This window comes from Echinops telfairi, unplaced genomic scaffold (genome assembly GCF_000313985.2).
Source record: "Echinops telfairi isolate 266 unplaced genomic scaffold, ASM31398v2 ScPeMD7_3533;HRSCAF=4204_0, whole genome shotgun sequence".
Lineage (NCBI taxonomy): Eukaryota > Metazoa > Chordata > Mammalia > Afrosoricida > Tenrecidae > Echinops > Echinops telfairi.
In genome coordinates, this window is record NW_022107431.1 from 3,206,063 (window position 1) to 3,215,820 (window position 9,758).

The following is a 9,758-nucleotide window of genomic DNA, read 5'->3' on the forward strand; positions in this document are numbered from 1 at the left end:
AATATTGAGAAAACATCCCAGCCCAGTCCAGATCAAGTCCATAAGTCCAATATTAGCCCATATATCTGATACAAATCTATAAAGTCATCTTCAAACTCACAAAACACATGCAATGATGCCGAATGCAGGAAGATCACAGACCAGTGTGTGGTAAGTCTTGTGGATCCAGTGGTGGTAGAGGCAGTGCTGGCAGGGGTCTCCACGTGACTGCTCCAGGGCTCTAGCATATTTCCATGTGTCTTGTCCATAGGAATGTCTCACAGGGAGTGTCTCTGTATTCCGCCTCCAGTGAGCTATTTATCTCCCTAGCGCCTCCAAAGGAGGTCATTAAGCTGTGACCTGATTGACAGGCTGAACTCCACCTCTTCACTCTTAAGTCTCAAATGGACAACAGATGATGTAACTACCACATGCAGCTAGAGATTTCTGGCCATATCCAGTTATGTGGTCTCTGTGTTGCCAGAGACAACCTGGGCACCGCGTCATTATTATTTCAGATAGTAATTTGTTTTCTTTGTAATGGGCCAGTGAATTAATTCAAGGCCTTCTAAAGAGAAGACTGTAACAAGTTTTGATCACATAACTTTGGAATCAGTGCTAAGAAAATTGGACCCCCCCCTCCCTCCTTGCCTCTGTCCCTTTTTTCCCTATCATCTATCTATATCTATCTATCTATCTATCTATCTATCTATCTATCTATCTATCTATCTATCTATCATCTATCTATCTATCTATCTATCATCTATCTACTATCTATCTATCTATCTATCTATCTATCTATCTATCTATCTATCTATCTATCATCTATCATCTATCTACTATCTATCTATCTATCTATCTATCATCTATCTGCCCAAGTTAAAAATTATTCTTAGAAAATCACAACTCCTTTATTAAACACACGTATAAAGCTGTGGGGGTGGTTATCACTTAGATGCTCCATGACAAAAACATCTTCCCTGGCTTCTTGAATGTTGATGGGGATCTTATCCCTCTCAGGGATTATTTCTATGTTTGCCTTTATACTAATACGATCTTGTCCTCACAGCCTGAGTGTGGTTTGTTTTTCATCATTTTCTGCGGGGTTTCCCAGCTATGAAGCATGGGTGAACAATGATAAGAACTGAACACAGTGTCACAGGGAATGTCAGGGAAGGGGCTGGGCCCTCGGGAGGGGCAGGGGAGTTTGGGAGTAAATGTTGAAAGCGGGAGGGGGCAGGGAGCAGTGGAGCTGATCATGATTGAACAGCTCAGTTTGGGGGTGAACCCACTATTGGGGAGGGAATGCTCTAGGGTGGCTGTGGTTGTGATTGTACAATCCCCCCTTGATATGTTTGAATGATTGAACTATTCAATTTTATGACAAGTAAATTATGTGTCAATAAAAGTGTTGGGAGAAAAAACTCTATGGAGAACATGTCTACTCTGAAGCAATTAATCATCATAAATAAAAGTTGGCTAGAAAACAACAACCAACAACAAAAAGAACGATGGTCAGTATATATCGGAATCTTGCAAAAAACGAAAAACGGTGAAGCTACTATTCCTTGACTTATCCTCCATCCTGAATGATGCACTTCCATCTCTCCAGCTCTTTGCTTAAGGACTCACCCCTTTTTATTTAAGCAATATCAAAAGGATAGCCTTGCCTTCCTAAAAGGACTTCAGTCGTGCTCTTCTGACTTTTGGGAACAAAAATAAATCTGAAAGGGCAGCACAAGGATGGAGTCCGATTTCCTGAGGAAATTCCTGCAGGACAGCCCTTGCTTCCCTCCAAGAATGAACAAGTGCATCATCCCGATGGAGTGAGACATGTTTTTCTTCACACCTTTCCTGGTGGGGAAGGTAATGGACCAAAAGTTGTCTGCCCAAGAGAACCTACAGTCAAGCGTGCGATGGCATTTCCAGGGGATATGTTCATTCCTACCACCAAGAAGTGAGCTCACCCACTGCGGGCACGCTCTTCTTTGCAGAGACCTGGCCATTTCCCACCCAGGTCAGTCCTCTGCTTCACCACGCCAAGTGATGGTGGAGCCGATGGCAGGGAGGCAGGTGGGCTTCCTGGCAGGTCACATGACCCAAGGTCATCAGAGAGGCTCTGCTTCCTCCTGTGCTGTGGCCCTGGCCGCCACTGTTTAAAACGTCTTCATCCTCAGGGATGTCTTTGGGAAGTGGGAAGAATGGGAGGTCCCATACTCTGATGTTTGTACTTTTGACTCCCCGCAAAGCCCAAACCAAACTCGCTGCCATTGAGTCAATGCTGACTCCTAGCGACCTCTGAGGATGGGGTAGAACTGCCTCTGTGAGTTCCTGAGGCTGAGAAAGCCCTGTCCTCCCATGGAGCAGCGGATGGCTTTGAACTGCTGACCTTGTGGATTGCAGCCCAACGCGTAACCAAGACGCCACCAGCACTCCTTTGGCTTCTACCCACTCCCAGTTAGTCCTCCATCCCTGTTTCTTTGATTGTCCACCTGACCCTTACCAGGGATTTTGGTTCCATGGCAGAATGCTCACCTGCCGGTGCACCTCCAGCACGGCTGCTACCTGTCTACCAGGTGTCTCGGCTGGGTGCATTGGTGTGAAGCTCAAGAGCTTTGAGGAGTGAGCAGACTCTGCCATAATTGGGGATCTCCTTCTGAGAGTCAGGCACTGGGATCCATCTGGATCCTAACTCCAGAAGGGGGTGCGGGACCAGGCAGCACTGCCTCGTGTTGTCCACGAGGTTGACTCAAAGGCAGAGAGCAATGGCGCCGGATCGTTTTTGCTTCTCTCCTCTTCCCTTGGTGCCCTGGGCGTCCTGCCTTGGGGGTACCCACAGTTCTCACTCCGTTCCTCCTCGTCCTCTTGCCCATCCCAGCCCCTCTCTGCCCTGCAGACGGAGGGGCATCATCTGCTGCTTTGCTCTCCAGAGGAAAACCCGTCAGCGGTGTCAATAAATAATAGCTTTACAGAGGCTGCAAACCCTCCCAGAGCTGCATTGAGTCCGGCCTGCCGGCACCTCTCCCTGCTGGGCACATGGACCTCAGTGACCTAATTTTACTGCAGAGTTGCCCGCTCCGAGTCTGCTGCCCCTCCCCACATCCTTCCACGCGTCTACCTCCCAGGCATGCTTGCATGTCAATTTAGCCATACGTGTCTGGCAAAGCCACTCCTGAAGTCTTCCCCCACGCCGCCGCGAGTGTTCATCCTTTTCCTCCACCTTTGTCTTCAGCCCCCTTTCTACCCCTTCCCCACCATTTCTGGTTTGTCTGTACCGCTAGACCACACCTTCTGGAACGGGGTCTTTGTCCTGCCCCTCTGCTGATTCTGCGCAGCTCGAACCGTGCCTGCACACATGGAGTCGTCAATAAAGATATGCCGACATGTGAATGAGGTCAAGGAGGAAGGCGTCCATTGGCAGACGAATTCGTCTTGGTCTGCTGTTTGCAGACGGATGTACATGATAGCACACGGTGCAAGCCACACAAACGGAAAGAACTCAGAGCCATCAAGTCGATTCCAGCTCACAGTGACCACGCAGAGGGCAGAGTGGAACTCCCCCTAACTGTATGGGACTAGAAAGCCTCCTCCTTCTCCTGGGGAGCGGCTGGTGGTTTTGAACTCCTGACCTTGGGGTTTGTGATGCAGTGCATAACCCGGCACGTGTTGTATCTGGCATATTATACAGTAAAGCCCACACCATGCAGACCCTGGGTGAGACAGAAGCCTGCCAGAAAAGGGAAATCATGTGTTTTCCATGAATAGACTGTGGTAGATTGGCATGTGGCAAGACTGCACCCTTTCAATGGTGGGAAACCCGGAGAACCAGACAAACAGGGTAGCTCTGTGGATTCCTAGCTCGTGCAATGTTCCCTGTGTGTATTTTAACATGACAACTAGTGTTACAAATATTAACACTGTTAATAAGAGCAGAGACAGTAAACACAGCTCATGTTTTATATGTCCACAATGTTTCCAGAATCGGCCGGGAAAAATGCAGATAAAGAGGAGGACCTGACTCTTACTGAGAGGATTGAGAAGAAGAGGTGTGAAATACTCAAAAGGTGGGATGAAATCCAAGCTCTGGAAAAAGAAATCAAGGGCACGTTGGTCCACTCGAGAATTTCTGAGCTTACTGAGAGCAGCCTGAGAAGCACAGAGGTGAGTGGGGTGTGATGACCCGCGGGGGGGGGGGGGGGGTCCTCTGGACTCCGGAGCCTGCAGAGTTCATTTCGTTAGCGTGTCTGGGGTTAGAGATACATTATATGATGCGGTATAAAAGAATGAAGCAATTTTATTTTGAAACAGAAAAAAACATTAAATAAAAAAATTTAAATGCAGTCCCACTATATTTAGTTCTCAATAAGTCTGTGACAAATAATTAGAATTAGGTTAGAATTAAATTAGAGAGGTCTAGCCAACCCTTGAAAAAAATGAAGATGATTTTTTAAAAGTTCTGTAGAATTCGATTCAAATGTTTAGTCTCAATCTCTTTCAGGGCCAATGCTCAAATTGGATATCTCTCAGCTCAATCCATGTCACTTAAAAGTTAATGTTTTTGAACATAAATGTTTGCAATAAAAAATAATGGCTTCCATCATGAAGTACCTACTACATACCAAGCATGATATGTGCTAAGTAGTTGAAGGATGCTCAGAGAGTTTGAGGAAACTTCCCAAGATGACAGAGGCAGTAGGGAAGTGAAGACTGGGACTCCCGTCTAAGTTATGTTTGACCCCAGCTCCCTTTTCATTTCTACCACTGCCACATGGACCGTACTCGGCGTCTTGCTGAGCTGGGCATCTACCCTGGAAATGGGCATTAACTTCTGCCATTGGAAGAAGAGTTGACTGCATCACAAGTTGCTTTTAATTCAGTATTTTGTGGCTCATTTTCTGGATGAAGATTGTAAATGTAAATGATAATCTACAGTTTTGAAATGCTACATTTTGTCTGTCATCACTTGTTTCTTCTAAGTCCTGACCTCAGTTTTCTGTGTCCAAGTGCTCGCTATGGCATTTGTAAGCAATCAGCCTTTGTCCCCGTGCCCCCTGGCTGCATAAGAACTTTGATTCTTCTGAGAGTGCCCCTCATTGCCAACAACCACATCATGCTTTCTGGTTCTTTCCATGGAAAAAATAATTAGCAGATCTTCCTAACCAAGCCTCTTGCCTTTAAAACCATTTCTTTTTCAGAGCGAGATTTCAAAACTGGAGACATCAAATAGGATTTTAAAGAATAAAATAACTGTAAGTAGTTGTCACACTGTGTATAGCAGCAGCAACATTTCCCCTCGCACCTGCTGGCTCGGTGCCAGGGAACAGAGAAGACCACACACGTGCTCCATTTCTGTGGCAGTCTTCTGTAATGCGGGACTATGTCACTACGCACACAGTACTTGCACTGCCCATGTTTAAGAAAACAAATAAATAAAAATGGATGTACACTCTTCAGGATCGCTTAATAGATATGTCAAACAGAAGTGACCAGGTCCCTAAATTCTCCACATTACGATGAACTATGTTGTCATGGTGTAGTGGGTGACAAAGAATGTAATGAACTGACCGGTTCCTCTAGCAATTTCTAGGATACCCCTTGGGTACACACTGCCAGGTGTTGTTCAACACATTGTAATTCTGCTTCCATCCATGTGTACATCTGGTTGTACTATTGTTGTTGTCAGGTGCCATTGAGTCAGTTTCAACCTGTCGAGACCTGATGCACAGCAGAATGAGTCACTACCGGGTCCTGCCCCATCCTCACAGTTGTTCTTAGGCTCAACCTCATTGATGCAGCCACTGTGTCAATCCATCTCATCAACGGCCTCTCTCTTTTTCGCTGCCCCTCCACTTTATCAAACATGATGTCCTTCTCCAGGGACTGGTCTCTCCTGACAATATGCTCAAAATATGTAAGACAAAGTCGTGCCATCCTTGCTTTTAAGGAGAGCACTCTGGCCATCATTTTTCTCAGTCAGATCGGTTTGTCCCTTTAGTGGTCCGCAGAGCTTTCAATGTTCTTCTCCAGCACCATCGTTCAAATGCACTGATCCTTCTTCGGTCTTCATTATTCAGTGTCCAACTTTCACCTGCATAGGAGGCAATAGAGAATACCAGGGTCTGACCCAAGTGGACTGGCCAAGCTAGCTACTGTAGGTAGAATGATTCTGTGTGCATTGTCCGAGTCTTATTCGTGAACACTTTATCATTTTTGTTGGTAGGCTGTTGAAGTCCAAGTGAAGGAGACCATGGAGAAGAGTAAGTTGAATGAGAAGACACAGCGGTAAGTATGGATACCATTGTCTGATGACTCGAAATGTGAACTCCCACCTAACTGACAGTGAAAAAATCATTACAATAAACACACACACACACACACACACACACACACACACACCAAAAGAATCCAGACAAAACCAGGCTTATTCAAAGTGAGTCATATACAAGTAGGCAGTACCCCATTGCCTTCAAATCACAGAAGAGTAAAGGATTACCACATGCACACCTCATACAATTTTTTGTGGTTAACAATGCCTAGCCCAAGTTTGGAACTCAACATGGACGCATCATTTGGCGACATAGAAATCCATCTTTCAGAAAATGTAGGATGATTGAAACCTGGTAGCGTAGTGGTTACACCTGCTGAACACAAGGTGCCAGCAGTTTGAACTACCAGTCATTCCTCAGGAGAAAGATGGGCTTTCTCTTCCTATAAAAGTTACAGTCTCAGAACCCCCCCGGGGCAGTTCCATGTTGTCCCATCGGGTCATTATGAGTTGGCACAGGTGCCCTGGCAGTGAATGTGGTTTGGCATTCCATGACCAAAACCCCACTCAGTAGGGTTTTGAATACCATAAGTGAACTGTCTCAGGCACCTGGAAGCCAGATGTTCAGACTCAGGGTTTCAACAGGGCTATGCTCCCTCTGTCTGAATAGTCAGCAGATGTTTCCCCATCTTTTCCAAATCCTGACAGCCCTGTGTGTGTCCTAGTACTCCTTGGCTTGATTGGGGAATTCACTTTTCATGACTGGAGTCCCTCGTGCCAGGGCCCAGTGGCTAAGCATTAGGATGGAAAGCGAAAAGTTGGCAGTTCATTAGCTGCTTTATGGGAGGGGCTGTGGCAGTCTGCTTCCCGAAATGTGTTATAGCCTTGGAAGCCCAGTGGAACAAATCTACTGTCCTGGAGGGTGGCCAGGGGCAGGGGTAGACTGGGTGGCTCTGGGCTTGGGTTGGGTTTGGTCTCTTTGTGACTCATCCCTAGGATGTTAGTCATATATGATTAGGAGCCCTGGTGGCAAGTGGTTACCTGTTGGGCTGCCAATCTCCAGGTCAGCAGTTTGAAACCAGCAGCCACATCTAGAGAGAAGGATGATACTTTCTACTTCCATAAAGAGTTACAGACTCAGGAACTCACAGGGACAGTTCTATCCTGTCCTAAAGGGTCTATTTGATGGCTACGAGTTTTGAGTCATGAATGATTAGGGGCCACCCTATCATGGTATGGTTTATAATAACTTCAAAGAAACACCTCAGTTTGTCAAACAAGGTCATATTCACAAATACAGGGGTTACGATTCCAACATGTTTGTATGGGGGAACCCAACTTAATAACAGGCACTGTCAGTGAAAGGGCTTTTAGGTGTTGGGGGCCTGTCTGTAACAGAAATACCACAGGTCGACAGCACGAACAAACAGACATGCATTCTCATAGTTTAGGGGGCTACAGGTCTAAATCCTCACCACATGTCTCTCAAATGGTCGTGCTGTGTTGGTGGGTGTGTTGCTGTGATGCTGGAAGCAATGCCACTGGTATTTCAAATACCATCAGTGTCACTCAAAGGGAGCAGATTTCAGCAGCATTTCCAGACCAAGAGCAGACTTCCAATGAAGAGCTGGCTGCCTGCTTCTGAGGAATTAGCCACTGAGCACCGTGTGACTTGCGGCAGAGCCCGTCAGATACTGAAAACCTCACGAGCAACGACAGCTTGTTGTTAGATGCCGTGTAAGGAGGTGAGGGCCGCAGGTCAGAAAGCACCCTGACTTTGATGGAAGAAGAGCAGCCTCTCAAGGGAGGCCCGACCATAATGACGTGGAGGCATGGAAGCTCCGGGCCTTGCCTTCAGTTTCCAATGAGGCATGACTCCAAATGAGAAGAACAGCTGTAAACATCTATTAATAATTAGAACTCGGAATGTATGAAGTGTGAATCTAGGATTTTTTTGGGGGGTGTCAAAACGAATGGAATGCATAAAATCGAGGCTCTAGGCCATTGTTGGTAGGTGCCATCGGGTTGGTTCAACCCATAGAGACCGTGCACACACAGAAGGAGACACCATACAGCCTTGCACCGTCCTTACTACGGCACTCAGCCGTAGGGATCGGAAATGGACAGACATTAGCCATTTTGAATCCCGTGGTCACAGGGCTCACTGCTGGGAAGGACAAGTTCAAGTGGAATGCCAACATACTCATTGTCAAAAAGGGCTTTTTAAGATCGATCTTGAAGGGCAGACCTGTCCATGACAGAAAAACACGTGAACACACAAGGAAATCCAGACAACACAAAAATGATTCAAATGGACACATTAGCCACTAAAGCTAGTGAGGAAGAAATGATGACCACTTCTCCAGTCTGGAACTGATCAAACATGCAATCAGGATGCATTGATCATGATTGGGAAATGGAATGCAAATTTGGAAACAAAGAGGAAGGAACAGTAGTTCTAAAATATGGCCTTAGTGATAGAAACTAATTTGGAGATCACATGGTGGAATCTTGCAAGATTTCCCTAGACCTGCTGCCTTAAATCTGAACTTCCTTGCTTCCAGAGATGTAAAAAAATAAATCTCAGTTCTGTAAAGTCACCCACTTGTGACATTACAGTTACTGCAGCAACCAGGACAGGCTGTTCTTTCAGTGGAGCCCTTTGTTACCCTCCATTCTTAATATTTTTAGGTGTGAAAGTATACTTATGGGGACACACCCATCTTTGCTACATTGAAAGCAAATCTCTATATATGTGTATATAATGTGTGTGTGTGTAGATATATAATGGACCCTTTAAAACAGAAGTAGAACGCTGCAAAGTCTTGTCTGCTTTTGGATATCTTATCTGTGTCTAAGATTTATTTTGACATTTGGGATGCTTTACTAATCTACTCTGTGTGTTATGCATTTTTAGGGACCTTTGGGAGTTTATTCACACATTTGTAAAATTAGAAGAAACACAGAATAACTCTCAAGAAACTGAAGAAACAACCCCAGAAATTTCCAGCCCCCCGAGTACATAGCATGGATGATCGCAGATGTGTACATGAGCGAAGATGCATTTCATTTTGTTCTGTTTGATTCCTGATGATGTGCATGTGCTGTGGAATCTTGTTCAAGAGACTGCAATAAACACATGGAATCATGAGAGTCATTTAGTTTTGTGTCTGTGTCCGTCCCACGACAAGGGGCTCAGAGTATTTTCTGCTTTCAAGAAATAAATAACTTTCTCCTGGGAAAAAGATGTTTTCTGTGTTATGAGGGAAATAGGGGTTTGGGCACCGCTACAATATAGAACCAACCACTCTGGTGGCAAAAATGACTTGCACGTGACTATTAAGCTAAGAGGACCAGTGGTTGCGTGCTGGGGTGGTCACTGAAAGGCCTACAGCTCAAATCCACCAGCTGCTCCCAGGAACAGAGGAAGGACTACCTCCATACGGACTGACAGGCTCAGAAAGCGTGTGGAGCAGATCTACTCCCCGCTGCAGGGTAGTTAGGGAGTCAGACC

At 45.8% G+C, this 9,758-nt stretch overlaps 1 protein-coding gene across 1 annotated transcript in view; it reads left to right on the forward strand.

Moving 5' to 3' along the window:
• CUNH6orf118 (chromosome unknown C6orf118 homolog) overlaps positions 1 to 9,297 on the forward strand; it is a 28,875-nt gene extending 19,578 nt beyond the window's left edge. The window contains exons 7-10 of the mRNA XM_013004429.2: positions 3,959 to 4,140; positions 5,175 to 5,228; positions 6,200 to 6,261; positions 9,162 to 9,297. Coding sequence (XP_012859883.2) covers positions 3,959 to 4,140; positions 5,175 to 5,228; positions 6,200 to 6,261; positions 9,162 to 9,270 — 407 coding nt within the window. The 3' untranslated portion in view covers positions 9,271 to 9,297. The remainder of the gene's footprint in view (positions 1 to 3,958; positions 4,141 to 5,174; positions 5,229 to 6,199; positions 6,262 to 9,161) is intronic.
• The last annotated feature ends 461 nt before the right edge of the window (positions 9,298 to 9,758 follow it).